Source organism: Choloepus didactylus (assembly GCF_015220235.1).
Source record: "Choloepus didactylus isolate mChoDid1 chromosome 25 unlocalized genomic scaffold, mChoDid1.pri SUPER_25_unloc1, whole genome shotgun sequence".
Taxonomy (NCBI): Eukaryota; Metazoa; Chordata; class Mammalia; order Pilosa; family Megalonychidae; genus Choloepus; species Choloepus didactylus.
The window spans coordinates 2,298,634-2,325,147 of record NW_023637606.1 but is presented as its reverse complement, the minus strand read 5'-3'; the positions used below and the strand labels follow the sequence as shown (position 1 = coordinate 2,325,147).

The 26,514-nt window shown below is 54.3% G+C and overlaps 1 protein-coding gene across 3 annotated transcripts; it reads left to right on the top strand.

Moving 5' to 3' along the window:
- Nucleotides 1-1,784: 1,784 nt before the first annotated feature.
- On the top strand, nucleotides 1,785-25,188 carry TLE2 (TLE family member 2, transcriptional corepressor). 3 transcript variants are annotated; one of them, XM_037823929.1, is made up of 20 exons: nucleotides 1,785-2,075; nucleotides 2,169-2,266; nucleotides 2,638-2,701; nucleotides 3,083-3,127; nucleotides 5,365-5,427; nucleotides 6,363-6,437; nucleotides 6,649-6,832; nucleotides 7,174-7,193; nucleotides 10,785-10,892; nucleotides 12,270-12,314; nucleotides 12,942-13,091; nucleotides 15,674-15,755; nucleotides 16,500-16,660; nucleotides 17,280-17,356; nucleotides 18,084-18,333; nucleotides 19,338-19,585; nucleotides 19,677-19,824; nucleotides 21,289-21,439; nucleotides 22,755-22,831; nucleotides 24,876-25,188. In XM_037823929.1, exons 1-20 carry the CDS (start codon nucleotides 2,052-2,054, stop codon nucleotides 24,981-24,983), a joined length of 2,178 nt encoding a protein of 725 aa, XP_037679857.1. In that variant the 5' UTR covers nucleotides 1,785-2,051; the 3' UTR covers nucleotides 24,984-25,188. The 3 variants fall into 3 exon arrangements, with proteins under 3 accessions (XP_037679857.1, XP_037679856.1, XP_037679855.1); XM_037823928.1 differs by having other exon boundaries at nucleotides 1,786-2,075; nucleotides 6,652-6,832; nucleotides 15,617-15,755; XM_037823927.1 differs by having other exon boundaries at nucleotides 1,786-2,075; nucleotides 15,617-15,755.
- Nucleotides 25,189-26,514: the final 1,326 nt, after the last annotated feature.

The window sequence follows — 26,514 nt, the reverse complement described above, 5'->3', positions numbered from 1 at the left end:
CCCTGTTTCTTAGAATTCCCCCTGATTTCTGGCTTTAGCCCTGTCACTCACCTGTTCATTTATTAGACACTTACTGTATTCCAGGCCCCACGGGGACCAAGAAGGGGCACTCAGGGAGGGAAACAAAGATGAATAAAACAACCTGTGGATAAACAGAATCCTGTAAAACAAGCAAATAAAACTTCCGGTAGGAGCTAGGATGGGAGGGAGTAGGACAGGATAGGTGATGGCTGCTTAAATGGGGAGGGGGGTCAGGAGAGCCTTTCTGGAAAGCGGGCATTTGAGCTGAGACTTGAATGATGAGAAGAGAAGGGGGCTCCAGGTGGGGGGCTCAGCCCGTGCAAAGGTCCTGAGGTCACACTGTGTCTGATGTGTTGGAGGGGCAGGAGGAGGCCTCTGTGGCTGGAACAGAATGAGCGAGGGGGAGGGCAGGAGGAGGGGAGGGAGGGTAGTTGAGGGGGGTGGAGGGGGCTTGAGCGGGGCCTTGTGGTAGAAGGAGGGATTTGGATTTTATTTTAATGGCAATAGGGAGCCATTGAGTATTGCCTCAGAGAGAGAGAGAGAGATTGATTCATAACTATCCCCAGGAATGCCCACCCTTCACTTCCATGGTTGTCCATCTTCACCCTTCAAGTCTCAGCTCAAAAGTTAACTTCCTCAGAGAGGTCTCTCCCAAATAAATAGGTCCCCTCTTGTGACTCTCTGTCACTGCTTCCTAAATACTTCCTTTGCACATGCAAATAACGCCACCATGATCTTGCTTTGTCTGCTGATAAGGGGCTTTTGTGCCCATTTACTTGCTCACTTCTCCACCAAGGTCGGTAGGGACATTGACACAGAGCAAGGGTTTTTCAGTTTGGTTCTCCGCTGTCTCCAAGAGTCTAGAGCAGTGTTTGTTGATTGACTTAATGAATGACAACTCAGAGGTATCTTCTTTGCAGAATGGGAACAAGAACCTTCCACCTCCCAGGGTGTTTGAGGGAAGCTCCCTGAATGTTTGTGGTGGGAGGTGGGAGAAGGAGCCCCTGCCCCCTGAAGACCTCAGTCTGAGAGCGGAGTTGTGGTTTTCCCCATAGTCTGGGAGGGGAGAAAGCTCAGTCTGCTAACTTCCATCTCTGGCAGTTTACTCCCTCCAGGCCAGGCTATATCCACCCCACTTCACCCCATTTTACAGGTGAGGATACTGAGGCCTGGAGAGAGCAAGGACTTGGCCCAAGCCAGGAAAAGTGGTGGAGCCAGGCTCTGCCACCAGCTCCGTCCCTCCTGGGGGGGAGGCATGTTTGCATCTGTTATGTCCCTTGGCCAGGTGCCCCCCCCCCCAGTGCTTCCTCCTCATCCTTAAATCCTACCTGATTCTTCTGACCCCCAAACTGCCCCCCTCCCCGCCAAGCTACTCACCACAGTGGGCATTTAATGCGATCTGCACTTGTTGACTTGCTTCCTGTCCCCCCACTTCTTTATGCCCCCCCCACCGGGCTGGACGCGAGCCTCAGTTTCCCCGCCGGTCCAAGGGAAGGGGGTTCGATTCCCCGGAGCGCCACAGCCCGGGATAGAAGTGGGGGTCAGGGGGGAGCAGGGGCCCCGGGGCTGGGGAGGTGGGGGGAGAGCCCGGGGTGGGGGGGGAGCGGCGGCGCCACCTTAAGGCGGCTCTGCCCGCGGCTCCCGGCCGAGCCCGGCCGGAGGGAGGCGGCTCCGCGCGGGGCCCCGCCGCCCGCACAGCCGCCGCCGAAACCCGGCCGCGGCCCGACCTTCTGCACCGGCCGCCGCCGCCCCCCGCCCCGGGCCGCCGCCGCCGCCGCCCCGCCCGCCCCCTGCGCGCCCCGAGCCCGGGGGAGGGGGCTCCGGCGCCCCCCGCTCCTTCCCCGCGTCCTGGGGGGCGCTCGGGGGGCGCCGAGGACTCCGGGGTCCCCGGGCCGCCGCCGTCCCCCCGCTTCTTCTTTCTCCGGGCAATTTCCCTCCCCCCCCAATACCCCCCTCCAGCCTCGGGGCTCCCCCCACCTCCCGATATTGTCAAGCTCCGGCGGCCTGGGGGTGCCTGTGGGATCGGCAGGATGTACCCCCAGGGGAGGCACCCGGTGAGTGAGGGGCCCCGGGCGGCGGGGGAGAAGTGGGGGGTCTCCTGGAGGCGGGACACTCAGACCCGGGCGTTCCCCCCACCTGCACCCCAGACCCCGCTGCAGTCGGGCCAGCCCTTCAAGTTCTCGATCCTGGAGATCTGCGACCGGATCAAAGAGGAATTCCAGTTTCTCCAGGCTCAGTACCACAGGTGCGGGGTCCCCCGAGAGGGGTCGCGGGCGCGCACCTGAGAGCCCCGGGGCGCGGGGAGGGGTCCGGGGGGCGGGGCTCGGCGGGGACGGGGGCACCCGGGGGCGGGGCGAGGGAAGCAGCGAGGGGCTCCCGAGGGGCGAGGAGAAGGGGTCCAGGTGGAATCGCAGGTGACGGGGGTCAGGGAGGGGGACGGTGGGGGTGGGATAGGCCCCCGGGGCTGGGGGAGGCTTGTAAGGACCCCTTACAAGGGAGAGCTGGGGAAGGGGGCAGGTGAAATCCAGCAATTTGGAAACTGGCCCGTTTGGGGTGTGGGGGCTCCCGCTGGGGGGCAGGGGTGGGTGAGACCCCCATGTCCCCTCTCCTTGGCAGCCTCAAGCTGGAGTGTGAGAAGCTGGCTAGCGAGAAGACGGAAATGCAGCGACATTATGTCATGGTGAGGGGGGTTATCGTGCCCTGGTGGGGGGAGGGGAGCTGGCCTTGATCTTGAACCCCCGGGACACTCTGCTCCTGTCTGGCCTCATTTCCCTTATCTGTAAGTTGGGCTGGGAGGGTCCTCCCAGCTCCCCAGAACAATGAGAGACATTTGTCCCCTGCCCTCACTGCATGTCCACCAGCCTGGGGGAGAGTGGAGGGGGTCCCCTCTCTCCAAGGGGAGCCCTTACTTCCTCCTCGGGGCTCCCCTTCTGGAACTCCTCGGGGCTGAGGGGCTCTGTGTCCCACTCTGATTCCCCCCAGTCTGGGGGCCCCTGAAAGACCCCAGTCCAGTATATATCTTGACATCCTGGTCATCCCCACTCTGGCTCTTCTTTTGCAGTACTACGAGATGTCCTATGGACTTAACATTGAGATGCATAAGCAGGTAACTAGCTGTGTGTGGTGTGGGAGTTGGGGGAGGGGGTTTGGAAGGGAGGATGGGGGTCTGGAGACTGCTGGAGGGACCCAGCACTGGCTTCTGAAGCCTGCTAGGTCTGGGTCACTGTCGAGGTGACTTCTGTCCTGGGAGAAGACCAGATAAGATGGCCTTGGAGATCCCTTTTAGCCCTACGAGTCTGAAGTTTTGAAATGGGAATCCTGAGGGTCTGAGATGACCCATGTCCAGGGATCGCTTATCGAAGGTTCTGAGATTGATCCCAGTGGGACTGGCCAGAACCTTCTGAGATTAACTCAAGTTCCTGGATTTGATTTCATGGTTCAGACTGACCCCACCGTTCTGAGATGGACCTGAAGTTTCTGGGACTGTTCTCAAGGTTCTGAGATTGACCCCAGTGTTCTAAGAGGGGTCACAGAGTTTCTGAGTGTGGTCTCAAGGTTCTGAGAAAGACCTGAAGGTTCTGTGACTGTCCTGAGATTGACCCCAGTGGTATGATGTGGGGTAGAAGGTTCTGAGGCTCTTCCCAAGCTTCTGAGTGTGGTCTCAAGGTTCTGAGACAGATCTCAAGGCTCTGAAATGGATCCTTGTGTGCTGAGGTAGACCTCAAGTTTCTGAGATAGACCTCAAGGTTCTGAGATAGATCTCAAGATTCTGAGATAGACCTTAAGGTTCTGAAATTGACCTCAAGTTTTTGAGATAGCCTCAAGGTTCTGAGGTTGACCTCAAGGTTCTGAGATAGACCTCAAGTTTCTGAAATTCATCTCAGGGTTTTGAGATAGACCTCAAGTTTCTGAAATTGATCCTTATGTGCTGAGATGGAACTCAAGGTTCTGAGCTAGCCTCAAGTTTCTGAGATTGACCTCAAGGTTCTGAGATTGACCTCAAGTTTCTGAAATTAATCCTTATGTGCTGAGATAGAATTCAAGGTTCTGAGATAGCCTCAAGGTTCTAAGACTGACCTCAGGGTTCTGAGATAGACCTCAGGATTCTATGATTGAAATCAAGGTTCTAAGATAGATCTGAAGGTTCTGAAATTGATCTCGAGGTTCTGAGATAGACCTCAAGGTTCTGAGGTTGACCTAAAAATTCTGAGATAGACCTCAGGGTTCTGAGATTGACTTCAAGGTTCTAAGATTGACCTCAAGGTTCTGAGTTTCACCCTAAGGTTCTAAGACTGAGCTCAAGTTTCTTTGATGGTTCTGATGTTGATAGATTCTTAGATTCTGTCCGTCAGCATATTAGAATCAGCTGTCAGAGCCAATGCCTGGGACTTCCAGGTGAATGAGAAGAAGAGATGGGTGGATGTCTGGGAGTGTGGGGTGACTGGAGGTGCTTTCCCAGGTCTGCTGGTTCTGCCTGGAGCATGGTGTGGTCACATGGGTGCGTGGAAGGGACCCTCTCGTGGGGTGGAGGGCATGGGGCAGGGACAAGACTTCTCTCCAACCAGGTCCCCCCCAGCCTGGTTCTGCTCTCCTGCAGGGGAAGGGACAGCAGAGGTGGGGGCTGATCTAGGTGTTCTCACTTTCTGCTCAGCTCTGGCCGGCACAGTTCCTGGGGCTCGGGGCTCTGGTCAGACACCCCCTTGGCCGGTATGGGGCCTGATCTCTCTCTCTCTCTCACACACACACACACACACACACACACACACTTGAGATTCACCCGAAGCAGCCCCACAGATGACAGACTTAGACCCAGACCTTGCAGACACGCAGACAGCAGATGCAACACACACGTCAGGTGGCACGCACACATGTGGCAATGCCACGTGCTCCCCCTTCCCCACCCAGGCGGCTTCCCTCCACTCAGCCTCTTTGGGGCACCCCCAGCCCAGCCCCTGTCCAAGATGAAAAACCCTCCCGGTTTCTTGCTTTGAATTGGGGTGCAGTGATCGCTGCCTCAAACCACCCCCCCAGGCGGGTAGATTGGCCCCGGGTTGCAGAGAGACCCAGAGAAGGTTCTTCTGCCTCTGAGAATCGTGGGCTCATCCGGGGCTGGAACCCAGGATGGGGCCCGTCTCCCTTGACCAACCCAAGGCTGCCCGGGGCATGAATCCATCCCTGGCCTCTCCAGGCTCTGAGTCCTCCGGGTTTCCCCCCATTTGCACCTGTGCATGTGACAGCTCCCCCCACCCCAACACTCTGCCTGTGCTCGTTACCCCGAGAGAGTCAAGGAGCTGGGCTGAGGGTCTCCCCACTCCAAGCCTTTCCTCTGTTGCTTCCTGCCAGGCTGAGATTGTGAAACGCCTCAGTGGAATCTGTGCCCAGATTATTCCCTTCCTGACCCAGGAGGTGAGTGGGCCTGGGGGTGGGGGGCAGGGGCTGGAAGAAGATGTGGGTAGGGGAGGTGTCCAGCTTTAAGCCTCAGGCACTGCTTCTGCCTGGGGGAAGATCTGGGGGTCGCCTGGCCAGTGTGTGTGTGTGTGAGGGGTGTGGGTAGAGCACCAGGGAGAGGCTGCGGGCATGGAGGGTTGTTTTGGCTGAACCTTTTAGACCCTATAAGGAGTGGGGCTTTTTTCCATGATCCGTAAGGAAAGTCTTGGGCTGTCCCATTTGGGCCTCTGGTCCAGGCTGCCTGAGCCTGTGTCCTAGCTGTGTGACCTTAGGCAAGCTGCTTGCCCTCTCTGTGCCTCTGTTTCTCCACCCGAGTTGTGGTGAAGTTGAGATGAGCAAAATTTGCCTGGGCAAATCCAGGCAGGTTTAGGAAGGCGATCGTAAGTGGTGAAATTACACAGAAAAGCAAATTATTGTCGTGAAGGCAGGGAAAGGAGTGGGGAGGGCTTGGGGTGGGCTGATTTTCAACTGGTGGCAGTTTGGCTCCCAAGAGACGTTTTTGGTTGTGACAACCGGGGGGGCACGGCTGCTGCTGACATGGAGTGGGGGGAGCCCAGGGAGGCTCCTCAGCACCCCCCAGTGTCCAGGACACCCCCACCCAGAGAACAACCCAGCCCTATGTCAACAGGGCCCAGGAGGAGAAACCCTGATCTATAAAGATTAGATTGAACTGCACATATATATTTTATTTCTTTTTCTGTATGTTTGTTTATGTCACAATTGAAACCAATAAAGGGAGGGAAGGAGAGATAAAGAGTAAAAGGGTGTGTGTGATATCGGGCCCTACAGGGCATTACCTGGGCAGGTGGTGGCTCAGAAACACCTGTGTGTTCTCTGGCCTTTGGGGGCCCCCTGACTGCCCCCTCTTGCTGCCCTCCATCCCGCTCCCCCAGCACCAGCAGCAGGTGCTGCAGGCTGTAGAGCGAGCCAAGCAGGTCACTGTCGGGGAGCTGAACAGCCTCATTGGGGTGAGCCTTCCTGTCCTGCTGGGGACCCCCCACCCCCACCCCGCCCCAGGGACCTGGCACCCAGCAGGTGCTAAAGCTGGTGGGGGCTGGGGGTAGGTGGCTGGCCTGGGCGCTGGTTGCCCTGGAAACCCCAAGGGTGCACCCCTCTGTCCCAACCCTGGTGGGGGCCCGTCCCCCTGGCCGCCCCTGGCCCATCCCTTCCCCCCTCTAGCAGCAGCAGCTCCAGCCGCTGTCCCACCATGCTCCCCCGGTACCCCTCACCCCTCGCCCAGCTGGGCTGGTGGGGGGCAGCGCCACGGGCCTGCTCACCCTGTCCGGAGCACTGGCAGCCCAGGCGCAGCTGGCGGCTGCCGCGAAGGAGGAGCGGGCTGGCGTGGAGGCCGAGGGGGCCCGAGGTGAGTGGGCTGCAGTGGGGGGCACTGGCCAGGAGTGGGGGGCACAGGGTGGGGGGCAGGCAGCTGTGCCCAAAGCACCAAACTCATCTAAGTGGAAGGGAATGAATGAACGAGAGGCGGCCGTGACTGGCTGTGTGTCTCAGGGTGTTCTACACTCCCTCTCTGGTCACCCATCCAAACGGGGAAGCGGATTATCTGCTCCTGACAAAAGCTTGGAAGGATAAGGGAGATTCTGAGCTGGGAAGAAGGGGGCTTTATAAACTGTAGAGGGCTGGCACGTGATTGTGAAATCCTCATTCTTTCTCTTTTTCTCCCCTTTTCTCCCACACTTAACCTGCCAGTGGAGAGAGCCCCAAGCCGGGTAAGTTGAGGGGCCTCCGAGGACAGCCCTCTGGCATGAACCTCGCTTTGTATTCGCATGTGGTTTTGTCTTTTGCACCCCGTGAGCCTTTTTGTGGAGCTGCCCCTAGGGCTAGAGATCTATTTATTTAACTTTTTTTTCCCAACTTGACCTGTTTTGTGATTGAATAAATGAGCATCTGCCTGGGGTCTCCATCTCCCCACCCCTCTATTCATTATTTTCTCTGTCCTCTGTTCAGTATGGTGATTGACAAGGGCGTAGCCCAATGGGAACACAATGCAGGCCATGTATGTGCTTTTCAAAATAACGTTTTATTTCGAGATCGTTTTAGATTTGTAGGAGGTTGCAAAGAAACGTGCAGGGAGCGCTCTTGCACCAGCACTCCCCAATGGAAACTTTAAAAGAACTTTTTCTTTTCGGGGCACTAACATATGTGCAACACATTTCTCATTTTAACTGCATTCAGGTATAAAATTTGTGGCATTAAATTACAATCACCACTTGCACCATTATCCAGTGATAACATCCTGTTTAAGATGCAACCAATCCCAGACACCAATGTCGGGATAAAGCCGCAGAGTTTATCCAGTGTTCATCAGCTTTACGTGCACTCTGGGTGTGTGTGTATCGTTCTATGCGATTTTTAGATTGTTACGTATAATCTCACGTAATCACCACCACATGTCCATTGCGATTTAAAATTTTCTGGTAACCCATTAAAAAAAAAAAAGAAGAACTGAGCACAGTTCATTGCAATGGTATATTTTATTTAACACAATGTATATTCCAAAATATTATCCTTTCAATATGTCATCGGTAGACAAAATTATTTGCGAGATTTATACGTTCTTTTCATCTTACTAAGTCCCCAAGATTGGGAGTGTATTTTGTACCTACGACTCGCCTTGTTTTGCTTTAGACAAATTTCAGGGGCTCAATGTATGGTCAGCTTAGCTGGACAAATGTGGGGGCTCCGGGATGTGCTAGAAAACAAAGAAGCAACTAAGCAATGTAACACACAGAATTCAAATAGTGCAAAAGGTGCTGAACCAAGAAGTTACAATATATAATTTTTGTCTCCTTCCCACCATAATGCACTATTTGCACTATTCATAATTTCTGTCTATCGTTCTGAAAATCCAGAGCCGCTGCAATCAAACACATTTATATTTAATACAGGCGAGAGAAAGATGTGTCTCTGTTCTGGGCATTGCTCATTTCATCTGTGTTGCAGAGCATTTCAAACGGGCAGGTCTGGCTCACCGAGATAAACAACACTGTCGTGGACATTTTCATAGGGACGCTTTTGGGTGTCGATGGGAGCATGTCCGTGGGATCTGTTCCTGGAAGGAATGGATGTTGCCACTTGCCCAGATTTTTTTGTTTAACAGAAGGCTGTCTGGGCTGATAGCAATGAATTCCAGAGAACTGAACGATGTAGGAAAGGGAACTTGCCTTCTCTTGTCCTTGTGATCAGCTGTCACCCCGTATCCCTGTCCCAGCTCCTTTCCTTCCTTCCTTCCTTCCTTCCTTCCTTCCTTCCTTGGGAATGACTCCTTCCAGAACTTCTCCCCGTGTTACATGTTTCACACACAGACACACACGTGCACATTTTATTTTAAAAGACATGTTTCTGAGACATGGTTATTTCTTCTTATTTTCACTTTGCACAGATGGGCACACTTTGTCGTGGTTGTTTTGAACTCTGCAGGGTATATGACACTGGCTACTATTTATCCAGTTCCTGATTAATGGGCAATTTGGATATTTCCACTTTCACGCATGATAAGTAGCTATGTAGCGGTCATCCTCACCCCAGTATCTTCGTGCCCTTGCACACACATTCCTTTCTTTTTTTCTTTAAAAAAAATTAAAAAAATATATATTGTAACAGAGGGAGTTTGGGTTCCTTGCAGGAAAAATTCAGACAATTTGAACAGGGATAAAAGAAAAGGTAACGCTTTCCTTCCTTCATTTTGCTCTCGGGCAATTCCCCTCCCCCTCCCCTGCCCTCCCCCCAGAGTGTCCCTTTGGAAAACTTAGTGTCATTTTCTAGATCCTTCTCTATGCCTGTGCTCCAGTGTTTCTCAAGTAGGTTATTCTGCCCCAGTGTTCTCGGGTGATGTCTGTAGGCATTTTTGGTTGCATGACTTGGGAGGGGTGCTCTACACTCTCCAAAGCCCAGGATGGCCCCACCTGAGAGAATGACCCAGCCCCAAATGTCAGCCGAGGATGGGGGAGGACCCTGATGTGTCTCTCTATTTATTTGTGCAAAAATAAAGTCATTATTATGGAGATCGTGTACCAGCCACTGCCCTAAGCTTTCCAGGCAGTTGCCTCCTTGTATCTTCATAGCAACCCTAGTAAGCAGGTGCTGTGATTATTCAAGGCACAGAGAGGTTAAGTGACTTGCCCCAGGTCACCCAGCAAAGGAGAAGCCAAGCTGGGATTTGAACCCAAGCCAGCTGCCTCTCTACATACTATTTTGCTGCTGTGTGATGTCCGTTTTCCTTGACGGTGCCTCCTTCTCCTCTCTCTTTTTTTATTTTTTAACTTTTCTTTCCCCATGGTTGAGGCACACATTATTTCCCAGTTGCCCCATCTTGCTTGACGTGTCTTTGCCTCCCTGTGTCCGTACTTTTGCCCCGTGTTCCCGTGTGCCCAGTCTGGTAAGTCAGCCTTCGAGATAAGAGTTCAATGGAAGAAAGGGGTTCCGTGGCTAAAATGTTTGAGAAACCACTGCTTGGGTGGTCCCCTTGTATGGATGGGGAAACTGAGGCCCAGACAGAGAGAAAAGCTGCCTGAAGGTCACGTGGAAGGGGGCAGCTGGCCCTGCCCTGGAGTCCCTGCCTCCCACCCTCCAGGGCTGTGCTGTCAGTGTCCTGGATGGATGGCGTTTGGGCTGGGTGGGGTGTCCCATCCGAGACCCAACTCACTGGGGCCTTCTGTGGGCCTCAGTTTCCCCAATTGTCCCCCGGAGTTAACCATTGCTCCCCACCAGCTTTCTGCATTTTGGTTTTCTTTTGTTTTGCTTTTTTAAAAAAATCATGGTAATATAGAATGCCATTTTATCCATTTTTAAGCGTATAATTCAGTGACATTTATTACATTCGCAACGTTGTGCTCCCATCACCACCATCCATTACCAAATATTTTTCATCACTCCCCCCCCAAATAAACTCTGTATCCATTAAGCATTAATTCCTCCATTCTGTCTTCCTCCTGGCTCTTGGCAACCTCTAAACCACTTTCTGTCTGTGTGAATTTACCTATTCTGGACATTTTGTAGAAATGCAATCGGACAGCTTGTGTCCTTTTGTGTCTGGCTTCTCTCGCCGGGCATCGTGTCTTCCCTGCTCACACATCTGGTAGCGTGTGGGTCAGGACTTCGTTCCTTTTCACGGCTGAAGAACTCGCCGTGAGGTTTGGAGGCACACATGTCTGAGCCTACCCTTGGAAAATCCCATTTCTCAGATGGGAAGCTCGAGGTCTATTACAGATCCTAAGAGCAGCATTGGGGGTGTGGGGTCTTGGCTGGGGGGCAGGACACAGTCTGGGGGGCCCAGGGTGCTGACCCCCTTCTCTCTGCAGAGCGTGTCACCCTCACCCCCCGAAAGTCTGGTGGAGGAGGAGAGACCCGGTGGTCCAGGAGGCAACGGGAAGCAGAGAGCAGAAGAGAAGGAACTTTCAGTGCCCTATGTGAGTGGGGACAGGTGGAGGGCCGGGGTGGGCACCCACGGCCGTGACGAGCCCCCAACGCAGCCCTCAGATCCTTCCTGGGCCCAGTTCTGTCCATGACACTCTCACTCCGGAGCCTTCCATAGCTCCCCATTGCTCACAGGGCACCAACCAATCAGAAGAAGCCCTGTGGTGCTAGGCTTAACCCTTTAGTTGCTGCAAGTCCCTTTAGCCGCTGGGTCGTGCATCCATTTTCCAGCCTCTTGGCCTTTGCCCCAGCTATTCCTTCCCCTGGAATCCCCCTCCCTCCTGCCTCTCAGAAACCTGCTTGTCCACCAAGGCACAAAAATGCTGCCTCTTACAGGAAGCCTTCCCTGATCCCCCGTCCAAAGCTGGAACCCCCTTTCTCCTAGTAAAAGTGATTTCTGCACATCAAGAATCTCACACTTTAGCATCCCAGGGGCCAGGCTGAAGGTGGGGGTGTGTGTGCAAGGTCTGTGGGCAGTTTGGGGGCATTTGTCCCATCCACAGGGACAGACAGCTGCAACCGGGTCCCAGCTGACTGCAGCCTGGGGGAATGCTGGCTCAGTGTGGTCACTCTTGGCAGTTTTTCGGTAGAAGCCTCCGATCTGGGTTTTTGCATGGTTGCTTGTTTATGAAATGTCAACAGCAACGAATGCTGATTTAAAGAAGAAAACTGGGGACGGGGGTTCAAGAAAACCCAGGAGCCGGCTGCATTTGACTCCCAGGTGGCAGGTGACCACCTTTGGGCTCCCTTGTTTTCCTTCCAAACTGGAAGTTCCCCGAGGGCACCCCCCAACCCCAACCCCGGGGTGCTCTGGATGGTGGCTTCTGCATCAGCGAGGGGGGCTGGAATTTTGGTCTCTCACCCTGAGGCTGTAGAATAGCTGGGACAGGTCTCCAGAGGATCCCCCCAGAGCCAGCTTGGGGGCATCTCTGGAAGGGGACAAGACTGTTCGCCAGGAGCCCAAGGAGGAGCTGGGAGAGGATGAGGTGGCAGTTGGGACCCTGGGGGTGAGTGGACAGACAGATGATGAGCCAGACAGACATGCTTGAGCGTTTGGCTGGCTTTGTGGGCTGTGAGGGAGGGAGGAGGTGAGGATGAACCCAGGCTCCAGCTCTCCCGGGCAGGGCACCCCTCACCCCACGCCTTCAGTGCACAGAGGAGTAAACTGAGGCCCAGGGCTGCTGAGCCTCTACTCCCCCTCCACCCGCTCCCCTCTGGGCCCTGTCTGCACGGGGTGCACAAGCAACCCTCCCTTTCTAACTGGGGGAATTGGGTTCCTGTCATCTGCAAATCTGACCCAGGGGCCCCCGTGTGAAAGGGCACGGAGGCAGGAGCATGGCCAAGATGAGTTTTTCCCCTTCACCCCCCAGGAGAGCGACGAAGACAAGAGTGACTACAACTTGGTGGTGGATGAGGTGAGTCACACGCTTCCCACCCCAACCCCGTCTGACCCTGACTTCTAGAGGGGAACCAGGAGGTCTGGGGAGAGAGCCAATGGTGGGTTTTCCAGAATGGGGGGCTCAGAGCTAGAGGGGGGATCTTTGTCTCCTGGGATGGGGCAGCATGGGAGCCAAGGAGGGTGGGGGTCGGTTAACCTCCCCTCTGTGGCTCATTGGGGAAACTGAGGCCCAGAGACAAGAACATTGGAATGAATGGCCCTTACCCACTGGGTGACTTTGGGGGATCCCCTCCCCCTTCTCTGTACTCACGGCACCCCATCTGTTCAATGGGTGAGCACAACCAAGCACTTCCTTCGTACTTCTAAGCACTTTGCTTAGGGGTAGAGCCGGTCGTTAAACCCATGTGACAGATGTATAAACCGAGGCACGGGCGCTCACCCTGCTAGAAATGAGGGGAGCAGGGGAGCTCCAGCCCCTCCATGTTTCTGTTTGTCCGTCCGTGATGGTCCTTGGCTTGGTGGATCCCGGGTGCCTGGGCTGGAGGTGGGAGTAGGGCTTGGGGTTGTGGGGTCTAAAAGGGTAGAGAGAGGAGCTCTTCTGCTGTCACCTCAGCCCCACTCACTGTCACTTCCTCGAACCCAGGACCAGCCCTCGGAGCCCCCGAGCCCGGCCACCACCCCCTGTGGCAAGGCCTCTATCTGCGTCCCCACCCGGCGGGACCTGGTGGACAGCCCGGCCTCCTTGGCTTCCAGCCTTGGCTCCCCGCTCCCCAGAGCCAAGGAACTCGCCATGGTAAGGGGCAGGAGGGGGGGGGCCTTGAAACTCACTTTGTTAATCCTGGGGAGCCAGAAACAGATACTACCACATCAGACATCAGGCGACGAGAAATCAGCTGGGCTGGTATTGTCCACGATTGATTGATCCCCTTATGTTTGTTTTTTGTTTTTCCATCTTCCTAAGCCACCTCTACTTTTGTGAGATAATCTGTCCTTTTAAATTAGGCACTTTGTTTAATCTAAAAGGCAACTTTGGATCCCTGCACTAAATGGAAAACTGGAGTTTCTTGCAATGAATAGAAAATCCTCCTGGAAATAAAACATAGTAAACATCAAACCCCCCGGGCTGAACTCCAGGCCTGCAAGCCTTAAGGTCTTGGAGGGGTGCTAGAGACACACCAGCTCCAACCTGAGACGCTGGTTCCCCTGGAAAAGAGAGAGAATTGATCTGGGAAAAACTTTCTCATCTAGCACCCCAAAGTTTAAGGCTGAGGTCTTGGGACCCCCTAGAAGCCCCTCCCCTGGGCATTCGCCGTTCGGCTTCGTGTTTACCACCCCCACCATCCCCCCACCTCCAAATCTTCCCCAGGCCCCTGCCCTGCACTTACCCTGGAGACTGCGTCGGTTTCTAGGCGCCCCCTCCCAGCAGGTTGCTATGGCAACTGCCAAGGTTGGGGCTCCCATTCCATCTTAAGTGCCCTCCTCCCACTCCCCGCGATCCGTGGAGACTGGGGAAGGAGGAGGGGCCGCCCCGTTTTAATGGAGCAACACACCACCCCCCCGGGGCCCACTGTCCCCGCCGATGGCTCCGTCCACTGGCTCTCGGTGACATGTGAGCACAGCTGTCACTGCGTGTTCCTGTGATGGAAAAGACACAACCGACACGAGAAGAGGATGTAAAGTTGTTTTTAAAGGCAAGGGAGACGGTGCTAGAAAGCCAGGGATGACAGCGTGCTCCTAGGGGGCTGGGGGGTTCCACTGTGGCTGAGGTGCTGGGCGTCCATCGGGGAGTATGCTGGCCATCTCCTGCTTCCGGAACCCAGCCCCAAGTATCTGATTCTTTGTCCCTAAAGAATCTTTATTTTTAAAAAGTATTTTAAAAAATTTATTGTGGTGACATGTATACACATGACATTTTCCCATTGTAACCCCTTTCAAGTGTGCAAGTCAGTGGCATTAAGTACACTCACGATGTTGCGTTCCCATCACCATCATCCATGACCAAAACTTTTCCAGCCCCCCCAAACCAAAACTCTCCACTCTCGAAGCATTAACTCCCCATCCCCCTTCCCTCCAACCCCTGGGAACCACAAATCCACTTCCTGTCTCGATGGATTTGCCAGTTCCTAGTTATTTCATGTCACTGAGACAATACACTACCTGTCTTTTTGTGTCTGGCTTATTTCACTTAATCTAATGTCTTCAGGATTCATCCGAGTTGTGACATGTATCAGAACTTCATTCCTTTTTCATGGCTGAATAATATTCCATTGCATGGATGGACCACATTCTGTTTGTCTGCTCATCTGCCGAAGGTCGTTCCCAGCTTTTGGCAATTGTGATGAACATCAGTGTGCAAAGATCTGTGCGAGCCCCTGCTTTCAGTTCCTTCAGGTCTACACCTAGGAGTGGGATTGCCAGGTCATGTGGTAGCTCTGTGTTTAACTTTCTGAGGAACCACCAAACTGTTTTCCTCAGTGGCTTCCCCATTTTACATTCCTACCAGCAAGGCACAGGGGTTCCTATTTCTCCACATTCTCACCAACACCTGTTATTTTCCTTTTTTTTTTTTTAACTTAATAATCGCCATCATAGTGGATATGAAGTGCTATCTCATTGTGGTGTTTTTTTTGCCAAAGATTTTATAGTTTTATTAATCCTCTGGTGAAAAATCTGCACAATCACGGATGACGTCATTGATCTCATTGTGGGTTTGATTTGCATTTCCCTAATGGCTAATGATGTTGAGCATCTTTTCATGTGCTTATTGGCCATTTGTAGATCTCCTTTGGAGCGATATCTATTCAAATCCTCAGCTCATTTCTTAACCGAAAGAATCTTGATTGCCTCTAACTTTGTCTGTTGCCTTGTTGCAGGCAACATATCATTGTCCCCTGGTGGCCTTCCCCCACTCCCACCCCCAACCCCTGCCCTTGCTATGCACCCACTTTGGGTCAGGCCATATATCCCCACATGCCACTCCAGATGCTGTCATCTGTGTGCAGAGATTCCCGGAGCAGAAGTGTGTGTTGGTGCACGTGGGCACGTACACAGGTGGGCAAATGCTGTGTGCCCATTAAATTCAGGTGCCTGGTTGGCGCCCCTATTGTGAGGACATTCATGGGTGCCCCCCAGAGCTCAGGCCACCGGCTCTGGGGCCCACTCCAGAAAACACAAAAGTGCACTCAGGGCAGCCTCCTCCCACGGCACCTGCGGGCCTCAGGTGTACCTGCCCCCTGCCCTCATCCAGCTTCTGACCGCACCCCTGGGCCACTTGGTGGCACATGCCTAGTGGGGTTCAGTCCTCCCCTTTCTCTGCAGAACGATCTTCCCGCCAGCACCCCAGCCTCCAAGTCCTGTGACTCTTCCCCACCCCAGGATGCCTCCACCCCCGGGCCCAGCTCAGCCAGTCACCTCCGCCCACTCACTGCCAAACCTACGCCATCCACGGACAGTGTTGGTGAGACTCCTGCCTGCTGGGCTTGGGGGGTTCTGTAATATGGTAGGGTTTGGGGGAAGCAGGAGTTTTGGATTCCAGCCCTGGCCTCCCCTTGGATCTTTTTTATGACTCCATGCTGGATGCTGACTTATGCAGTGCCTCAGTTTCCTCATAGTCTCTGCTTGACAGATGGGGAAACTGAGGCCCAGAGAGGGAAGTGACTTGCTCGGGGTAAGTGCACTGGAAAGATGAGCTTTGGAGACAGACCGGCTTGGGTTTGAGGCCGGGCATCAATACTCACCAGTTGTGTGAACTTGGGCAAGTGACCCCACCTCTCTGGGCCTCAGTTTCCCCCCTGGAACCTGCCCTTGAGGAGCTCCTAGACATGGGGGGAGGAGGTCCAGCCTCCTGTGTAATCAGGAGTGGGGTAGAGGAGTGGAGTAGAGGGAGGGACCACCCAAGATGGGGAAGCCTGTGGAGCAGGAGAAGGTGCAAGGATGCTCCTGAGATGTTGAGGGACATCGAGTCTAGGTCTTGAAGGATGAGTAGGAGTTCACCAATTGAAGAAGGAAAGGGAAAGGTATGTCAGCCAGAGGGAACAGCATTTGTTAAGGCCTGGAGATGCAATTGGGTATGGCATATGCAGGACCAGAGCTTGGAAGCCTTAAATGACAGGCCAAGGAGCTTGGACTCGCTCCCAAGGGAGTGAGAGAGAGGAGCTGGGTCCAGGGTGCCTGAAGACCACCCTTGTCTCTCCTCGCTCAGCTCTGAGGAGCCCCCTGAGCCTGTCCAGCCCCTTCACCACATCCTTCAGCCTGGGTTCCCACAGCACCCTCAACGGGGACCTCTCCATGCCCAGCTCCTACGTCAGCCTCCATCTGTCCCCCCAGGTCAGCGGCTCTGTGGTGTATGGACGTTCCCCCATGGTGAGTCCTCAGTGGGGGCATTGGGAGTTATTAGCTGGAGGCCAGGAGGAGAAACCAACTACCTCACAAGCAAAGACAAGGGAATGGGGCAAAGGGAGCAGAGACTTGGCTCAGCAAGGGAATGTGGGAAGACGATCTGAGGGTCTCAGTAGTCCCACAAGCTTAATATGAATCACTACCCGTGTTGGGCTGGCTTGGCAACTACTCAACTCTGCCTTTATAGCTTGAAAGCAGCCATAGACAACATGTAAACAAATGGGCGTGGCTGTGTCCCAATAAAACTTTATTTACAAAAACAGGAGGCTGGCTGGATTTGGCCCCGGGGTCATAGATTGGCAACCCCCTATTTTAGAGCAAATGTGAGCATGAATTGAGGACTCTTAAGGATCCTTCCAACACTGGGGCTCTAGGATTCCCTGAGCAGAGAGTTGGGGTTCTCTCCAGTAAAAGACTCAGCTTGCCCATCTGTTTATGGGTTGAGGAGAGAATATCTCTGCTTTTTTGGGGAGGGGCTGATAGACACATTGTGGGTACTCAGAGGCATGTCAGCTGGGCATGGGCGAGGGCAGGGGGTGGGTTTGAGTCACCTGCCCTGTGGTACCCCCTCTGGCTTTGGCAGATGGCTTTTGAATCGCACCCACATCTCCGCAGCTCGTCCATCTCTTCCTCGCTGCCCAGCATCCCTGGGGGAAAGCCGTGAGTACGAGGGTGGGCTCCTGCCAACTCTAACTGGGAGGCGGGAGGTGGGGTTCCTGCTGCCTTTCTGGAAAGCCTCTTCTGTGAGATAATGGCCCACAGGAACTCGCCGGAGAGGACATTATGTAACCAGCAAAAGTCTAGACCAGTGGTTCTCAACTGGGGTAGATTTGACCTCCACAGGGGACATTTGGCAACGACTGGGGGCTTCTTTAATGGTTGGAACTGGGGGTGCTCCTGGGGGAGCCCAGGGAGGCTGCTCAACACCCCACAGTGCCTAGCAAAAAGAGTTATCCCCCCAAAAAAAAAATACCAATAGACCTTTCTGTGGTGGTGGGAAGGTTCTAGATCTCTGCTGTCCAGTCTGGTTGCCACCAGCCACGTGTGGCTTTTGAGCACCTGAAGTGGGGCTGGTGTGCCCTGAGGAACTGAAAACTTATTTTTATTTAATCTCAATGAATTTAAACTGGCAGTAGCTTTGGAGCTCTCTGGCAGCTTCCTGAATCTTCTGTTCAACAAACATTTGTTATGCATTTGCTTACTGTCTCCCAGACCGCCCACCCTTCCCTTCTGTCCCTAACCCACCATGCCAGCTCTCAGGGGACCATCCCCTGAGTACCCCAGAGGGCACCAGGCAGGATGCCCGGGAGTCCTGGTGCAGCCCCCCCCACCCCACCCCGGGCTGTCCCCGGAGCCTGGCTCATCCCCCACCTCCTGCCCTGCCCAGGGCCTACTCCTTCCACGTGTCTGCCGATGGGCAGATGCAGCCCGTGCCCTTCCCCTCGGACGCCCTGGTGGGCGCAGGCATCCCGCGGCACGCCCGGCAGCTGCACACGCTGGCGCACGGCGAGGTGGTCTGCGCCGTCACCATCAGCGGCTCCACGCAGCACGTGTACACGGGCGGCAAGGGCTGCGTGAAGGTGTGGGACGTGGGCCAGCCCGGCGCCAAAACCCCCGTGGCCCAGCTTGACTGCCTGGTGAGGGCGCGGGTTGTGGGCGGGGCCGCGGGGCGGGGGCGGGGCTTGAAGGCTCACCTGGAGCAGGAGTTACAGGCCAATGGGGGCGGGGCTTACAGTGCAACCAGGTGTAGGGCCTACAGGGAAATGGGGTGGGCAAGAGTGGCCCCCCAAACGGGGGCGGGGCTTAATGATGGGCAGGGCTTGCAAGCCAACAGGGGCGGGGCTTGAAGGCCAACCTGGGGCCCAAGTTACCGACCAATGGGGGCGGGGCTTACAGTCCAACCGGGCGTAGGGCCTACAGGGAAATTGGGTGGGGTCTGCAGGCCAACCAGGTGTAGAGTCTGCTGGCAACCCGGGCAAGAGTTGCCTCCCAAAGGGGCGGGGCTTAATTTGTGGGCGGGGCTTACAGGCCAACAGGGGCGGGGCTTACAGTGCAACCAGATGTAGGGCTACAGGGAAATGGGGTGGGGTTTGCAGACCAACCAGGTGTAGAGCTTCCTGGCAACCGGGGCAAGAGTTGCCACCCAAAGGGGTGGGGCTTAGTTGATGGGCGGGGCTTGCAAGCCATCAGGGGCGGGGCTTACAGACCAACAAGGTGTAGAGCCTACAGAGAAGTAGGGTGGCATCTGCAGTCCAACCAGGTATAGATCTGCCGGCAACACGGGCGAATTGCCCCCCAAAGGGGGCGGGGATTAATGATGGGCAGGGCTTGCAAGCCAACAGGGGCGGGGCTTGAAGGCCAACCTGGGGTCGGAGTTACCGACCAGTAGGGGCGGGGCTTACAGTCCAACCGGGTGTAGGCTTACAGGGAAATGGGGTGGGGTCAGCAGGCCAACCAGGTGTAGAGTGCTGGCAACCCGGGCAAGAGTTGCCTCCCAAAGGGGTGGGGCTTAGCTGATGGGCGGGGCTTGCAAGCCAACAGGGGCGGGGCTATCTCGCCCTCCAGGGACCCGGCCCTCGGGCGGGGCTCCTGGAAGCCGGTCTGGGGCCAGCCCCCCGCCCTCCTTTTCTGCCAACCCCAGAACCGGGACAACTACATCCGCTCCTGCAAGCTGCTGCCCGACGGCCGGAGTCTGATCGTGGGCGGCGAGGCCAGCACCCTGTCCATCTGGGACCTGGCGGCGCCCACCCCCCGCATCAAGGCCGAGCTGACCTCCTCGGCCCCCGCCTGCTACGCCCTGGCAGTCAGCCCTGACGCCAAGGTCTGCTTTTCTTGCTGCAGCGACGGCAACATCGTGGTCTGGGACCTGCAGAACCAGACCATGGTCAGGTGGGTGGTGGGGCCCTGCGGGTGGGTGCTCCAGGGCCTGGGCAGCGTCCCCAGCTCCAGGACAAATTCTGGGGGGCCCATCTCCCTCCAGGCAGTTCCAGGGCCACACGGATGGTGCCAGCTGCATCGACATTTCTGATTACGGCACCCGGCTGTGGACAGGGGGCCTGGACAACACTGTGCGCTGCTGGGACCTGCGGGAGGGCCGCCAGCTGCAGCAGCACGACTTTAGCTCCCAGGTGCGTGGGGGTGCGGGTGCTCTGGAACCCCTGTCCTTTCCCTGTGAGATGCACAGAGCGGGACCAGATTCCATCTTTCTGGTCCTCCATGCAGATCTACAGGCTTGCCATGCATTTCTCCAAAGATGCAGGGAAACAAAGGAGCTGATTCATAAGAGTCTGTGGGGCCACTGAGACCCTCAGATCCTCTTCCCCCCGATCTTGCCTAGCCATTACACCACTCCCTTGTCTCTTCTTGTGTAGCTGGTTCCTGTCCCTGGACCCCACTGACAGGTCCTGGTGCCCTCGCCATGGGGCAGTGGTCCATACAACACAGAGTCACTGACCTGGGGGGACAGGTGGAGGCTGACATAGGAGTTGGGCACAGACAGGTCTCTGTTGAGGGCTCTATGGGGATCCCAGACTGAAAAACATGGTTGCACAGGGTCAGGGGTCTCCTCAGGTCTTCAGACACCCTGGACCCAGATCCTGCTTCTCACTGCCTGGGAGGCAGGGTCCAAACTCCTTGGTCCATCATTTAAGGCTCTCACACTCTGATCCCACATACATTATACTGTATCATTCCTCCAGACCTCTGTACATATTGTTCTCTCAGGCTGACAGGCCTCTCCCTTCCTTTCTCCAGTTGGTGAACTCCTACTCATCCCTCAAAACCCATCTCCAATTTGCCCTCCTCCCTTCTTGAAATCCAGAGGGAGCTAGCTCCCAAGCTCTTTATATTTTACCTATTCTCTGTAGCCTAAAGTTTCCTTTGGTGGGGAAATCAGGGGTGCAGGGATATAGCTTCCATCCTGTGTCCCCAAGACTTAAGTGGGTTGTTTATATATCTGGGCATGCCAGAGTGAGTAGCTCCCATTCCAGGGGGGCCCCATCTTTGTAAAGGAATAGTTCCTACATGACTAGGAGGGATTTCCAAGAACATTTGGAACCTTCCTGTCCTTTTTCTTTCTGCCGGAGAGTACAGTTATATCTGCACATGTCTTATTTGCCAGGGAAGACATGGAGAGGCTGAGTGTGGCACAGGGGCCTTATGGCTCTCTGTGCCCAGGATAGGGTGGGGCACAGAATGATAAGACATGGAGTCTTTTCAAGTTCAAGTAAAAAGAAGTGTTGGCAGTTGGGCATCAGGAATCCCCCCACGGACCCGCGTGTGACCTTGAGCAAGATGCTGCCTCAGCTCCCACCATCTGCTAAAGGGGGGCGGTTGTCCCCGTCTCCCTGCCCTCCCTCCCAGAGCTGTTGTGCGCTCAGAGCAGATAATGGATGTGCGGCCCCAGGGGTTCCGTGTAATTCTGATTAATATTAATGATCCTAACGTGCTGTTGCCTGCTCAGCTGTGGGTCCCGGGCCAGCTGCCTCATGCAGAGGCCAAAGGGGGAGCGTTTTGGACCCTCCCTGCTGGGCTGGGCAGCCCCCAGCTCCTGAAAGGGGTCCTGGAACCCCATCTTTCTGCTTCACCCCCAGATTTTTTCCCTGGGCCATTGCCCTAACCAGGACTGGTTAGCTGTGGGCATGGAAAGCAGCAATGTGGAGATATTGCACGTCCGAAAGCCGGAGAAATATCAGCTGCACCTCCATGAGAGCTGTGTGCTCTCCCTCAAGTTCGCCTCCTGCGGTACTTCTTCCCCAGGGTGGGGTGGGGATCGAGGGTCCTAGGGTAGGGCTGCCAGATTTAGAAAAGAAAGAAAGCAAGAAAAAGGAAAACAATTTGAATCTTAAATAAACGAAAAACTTGTTAGTGTAAGTATGTCCCAAGTATTGCGTGGGACAAACTTATGCTAAAAAATAACCCAAATAATTCGTGAGTATAAATATGTCTCAAATACTGCACGGGATATACTTATACTAAAAAGCAAATTGTCTGTTAGTATAAATAGGCCTCAAGTATTGCATGGGACATTCACGAACAAACAAGTCCTTTGTTGGTATCAGTGTGTCCCCAAATATTGCATGGGATATACTTACACTAAAAAACATTTTGTAAGTGGAAATATGTCCCAAATATTATACAGACCACCTATACTAAAAAGCAATTTGTTGGTATAAGTCTGTACCAAGTGTTGCATGGGATATACTTATGCTAAAATACCAAGTCCTTTCTTAGTATAAGTGTGTCCCAAAAATTGCATGGAATATTCTTATATTAAAAATGAAATCATTTGTTGGTATAAATAGGCCTCAAGTATCGCATGAGACATACACAAACAAACAAGTCCTTTGTTGGTATAAGTGTGTCCCAAGTATTGCATGGGATATACTTATACTAAAAAACATTTTGTAAGTGGAAATATGTCCCAGATATTGTACAGACCACCTATAGTAAAAAGCAATTTGTTGGTATAAGTATGTCCTAAGTGTTGCACAGGATATACTTATGCTAAAAAATCAAGTCCTTTCTTAGTATAAGTGTGTCCCAAGAATTGCATGGGATATACTTACACTAAAAAGAAAACAACATAATTTGTAAGTATAAATATGTTCCAAATATTGCACAGACATACCTATACTAAAGAAACTACTTGGTAGTATAAGTATGTCCCAAATGCTGCACAGGATATACGGAAAAAACCAACCATGCCATATTTGGAGCATACAGGTACTAAAATATTATTTGTTGTTTATCTGAGATGCAAATTTAACTGGACGTCCTGTATTTCATCTGGTGATCCTATCCTAGGGGTACCCCCTTCTTCACCACCAGGGGCAGCCCCTTAAAGCCTTGACTTCACCATCTGGGAAATGTTGGGGTGGGGGGCCGGATTGAGCCTGAGCTCAAACGGGGTGCCGGCAAAGAAAGGGAGAATGCAGACACGCCTGTCCCACCTAGGCCTGGCCCGGACGCCCTTCAGCCGCCCCCCCCCCCCCGCCGGCTCCCACCCCCCCATCCCCCACCCCCACATCATGTCGCCTCCCGGGCTCGCCTTCCCCAGGGCGGTGGTTCGTGAGCACCGGGAAGGACAATCTGCTTAATGCCTGGAGGACGCCGTACGGAGCCAGCATTTTCCAGGTACCTGTCCAGTGTCCCCAGCGGGACGCCAGGCTCCCAGCTGCCCCAGGTGGCTGCCTCAGTGGTTAGAAGGAAGTGCTCCCCGCTCCTTGTTACACAGCCGCCATCCTGGGCCTCCCCCACCGCCCTGGCCCCTCCTGGGATCCTCCAAGAGCCCGCCCACCACCCTGGCCAATCCCCAGATCCTCCAAGGCCCCGCCCACCACCTGACCACGCCCCGATCCTCCAAGAGCCCGCCCACCACCCTGACCAATCCCCAGATCGCAAAGGCCCCCGCCCACCACCCTGGCCCCTCCTGGACCCTCTGAAGCCACGCCCACCACCCTACCCCCATCTCGAAAGCCCCGCCTATCACCCTGGCCCCCCCAGATCCTCCAAGACCCCGCCCACCACCCTGCCCCCTCCTGATCCTCCAAGACCCTGCCCACCACCCTGGCCAATCCCCAGATCCTCCAAGGCCCCGCCCACCACCTGACCACGCCCTGATCCTCCAAGAGCCCGCCACCACCCTGGCCAATCCCCAGATCGCAAAGGCCCCCGCCCACCACCCTGGCCCCTCCCGGACCCTCCAAAGCCCCGCCCACCACCCTGCCCCCATCCTCAAAAGCCCCACCCACAACCCTGCTGCTAAGACAAGGGTGGCAAACTTTGGCCAAGTCAGTCCTTCAGTCTATTTTTCTTTTATTTTTTTTTACGTGTTTTTTTTTTTTTAATTATGGTAAAACAGACATAACATAAAATTGACCATTTTAATCATTTGAAAAATTTATTTGTATTCGAGTAACATACAATTTGCCATTTTAACCATTTTTAAGTGTACAAATCATTGACATTAATTACAGTCACAATGTCTTGCATTCGTCACCATTATCCATTTCTGGAACTTTCTCATCACCCCAAACAGGAACTCTGTACCCATTCAGCAGTAACTCCCCATTGCACTTTCCCCCAGCCCCAGTAACCTCAAATCTACTTTCTGTCGCTATGGATTTGCCTATTCTAGTTATTTCATACACGTGGAATCTTACCACGTTTGTCCCTTTCTGTCTGCCTTATTTCAGGAGACTATTTTCAAGATTCATCCATGTTGTAGCATGAACCAGCACTTCCTTTTTATGGCTGAATAGTGTCCCATTGTACTGTCGGACCACATTTTGTTTGTCCGTTTATCAGCTGATGGACATTTGGGTTGCTTCCACCTTTGGTTATTAAATGTACAACTTTTTGGGCGAATATAGATTTTCATTTCTCTTGGGTGGTATGTATATTTATCAACCCCAGGAATGGCATCACCAGGTCAGAGGGTAACTCTAAGTTTAACCTTCTGAGGAACCCCCAGACTGTCTTCCAAAGCATCGACACCATTTGACATTCCTATGAGGTTCCCACTTCCCCCCATTCATTTTTTCCAACACTTGTGATTGTCTTTTTGATTCTAGCCATCTTTGTGGGTGTCAAGTGGTTTTTACATTTTTAAAGCATTGTTAAAACACACACATGAAACAGCATATGCTGCAGAGACTTAGGTGGTCTGCAAAGCCTAAAATATTTACTATGGGGGCTGTTTATAGAAAATACTTGCCACCCCCTGGATGCAGTCACCCCGCTGTAAGCCTTGGGCCTCTGCTGTGCTGTGCAGCCTCAAGCCTGAACACGCCCTCTCTGATCCACCAGGAAAGGGCAGTGCTTGGGTCTGATTTTACTTGATGTCAAGAGAATGGTGGCTTGCCCTTCCCGGGGGCACTGTCACCTGTCCAAAGCCTCCCTGTCTTCCAAGGCTCAGCTCCAAGGGATCTGTCAGGAAAACAATTGGCCCCCCCATATCCCCTGCCAGGAGAATCGCAGCTCCGCTCTCTGTGCCTCCCCATCCTGAGACCCGAGCATGCCCCGGCCTTCACAGATCTATCCTTGAGGGCAGGTGCTAGTCCGAGTGTCCTCTTTGCATCGGCCAGGTGCTCGGGAACTAGGAACCAGGAACCGTGCGGCCTGGCCCTGCCTCACCTCTCGCTTCTCTCTCCCTCTCCCCCCACCGCCCCCTCTGCAGTCCAAGGAATCCTCCTCCGTCCTGAGCTGTGACATCTCCGGGAATAACAAATACATCGTGACAGGCTCGGGGGACAAGAAGGCCACCGTGTATGAGGTGGTCTACTGAGAACCCCCCCCTCTTCCTGCCACACGAGCTCGACTCCTGGGGGAGAGACTTGGGGTTCAGAGACCCCCGGCAGCCCCCTCTCAGCCATACCTCTGAGCGCTACATTCCATCTGCTCTCTTTCTGGCGCCTTCCCATCTTCCCCTGCGGCTGTGAGGACAGATGGGTGGGGGCGGGGCTTTGGGGAAATAAATGTATTTATCACAATCGTCCTTCTGTCTTGGGCTGGGGGCTGGGAGACCATTGCCTGGGCATCGTGATGAGGGGAGGCCACTTTCTAACTCCTTTTCCTTTTCTGGAAGATGGGGTGTCTGCCTGCCGTGTGAAAGGCTGTTACTGTGAGAAATGAGCGGGAGTGGTTAGGCTATGCCATGTAACAAATAGCCCCTGAGATCTCAGTGGCTTAATACAACACACGTTTATTTCCCACTTGTGATCGTGCCCTTGTGGCGTGCCAGGCCCTACTGCAAATATTAGCTTAGGGCTCTGGGTTTGTGGAGGTTTTCACCATCTCAGTGGGTGGCTTCTGGGTCGGACCCAGCTGGGGAGAAGAATTGCACACCACCGTTAAACACTCTGGCCCCAGCGTTTCATGTAGATGAAGCTTGAGCTTCACGTAGATGAAGCTTGAGTAGCTACAGCTTTGGATATGCTGTGAGCTGGTGCGGGGAGGGCTGGGGTGGTGATGTCGCTGGATCTGATTCTGGAAGCTCACTGCATGGGGGGCTGCCATGTGGAGGAGGTGGGGGGTGGGGAGCAGAGATGCTATTGGGAACATTCCAGAAGGAGATGGCAGGGTGGCTGCTGGTGGGGTTTCTGAAGACACTTTATGGAGATGCAGGCAGAGTTAAGGAAACAACTTGGGCCATTGAGGCCACCTGGGAGCCTTCTTAGGCCGGAAGGTATGGGATGAGCAATAGTGTTTTCAGAGCCCATTTGAGAGGGTGGGAGACAGGCTGACAGGTGGAAGCTGTTGCCATAAATTAGTTTGTCAACCTTGGCGCTACTGACATTGGGGCCGGATCATTCCTTGTTGAGGAGGCCGTTCTGTGTATTGCAACCTCACCAAAGGCTCCTGACACTGTCAAGTGTCAGGGGGCTGGATCCCTTCTGGGTGAGACTGAGAAGCCCGTGACGATGCAGAGCAAAAAACAAAGAACAACCTTGTATCTTCATCACCCACCCCATCTGCCACTGGCCAAACGCAACAGGACGTTGTTTGGAACCAGCTTCCTTCTTAGGGCTCAGAGCAGGCTGAAAGAGGGGCGAGGGGCAAATGTAGAACCCCTGGCCCTGGTCAGAGAAGTAGAGGCAAGAAATCTTGAAGTTGGGATGACCGGGACGTGCTGGGAATTTGGGTGTGGGGGTGGGGAGAGGGGACGTGATCGACTCCCAGTTTCCACCCTGGACTTTGTGTGGACAGTGCGACATCAACTGAGTCAGGGAAGCTTGGGCTAGGAACTGGGTTGGGGTGAAAACAGCCAGATTGAGGTTGGGCCAGAGGGAGGGAGGGCACAGAAAACGAGATTGGGG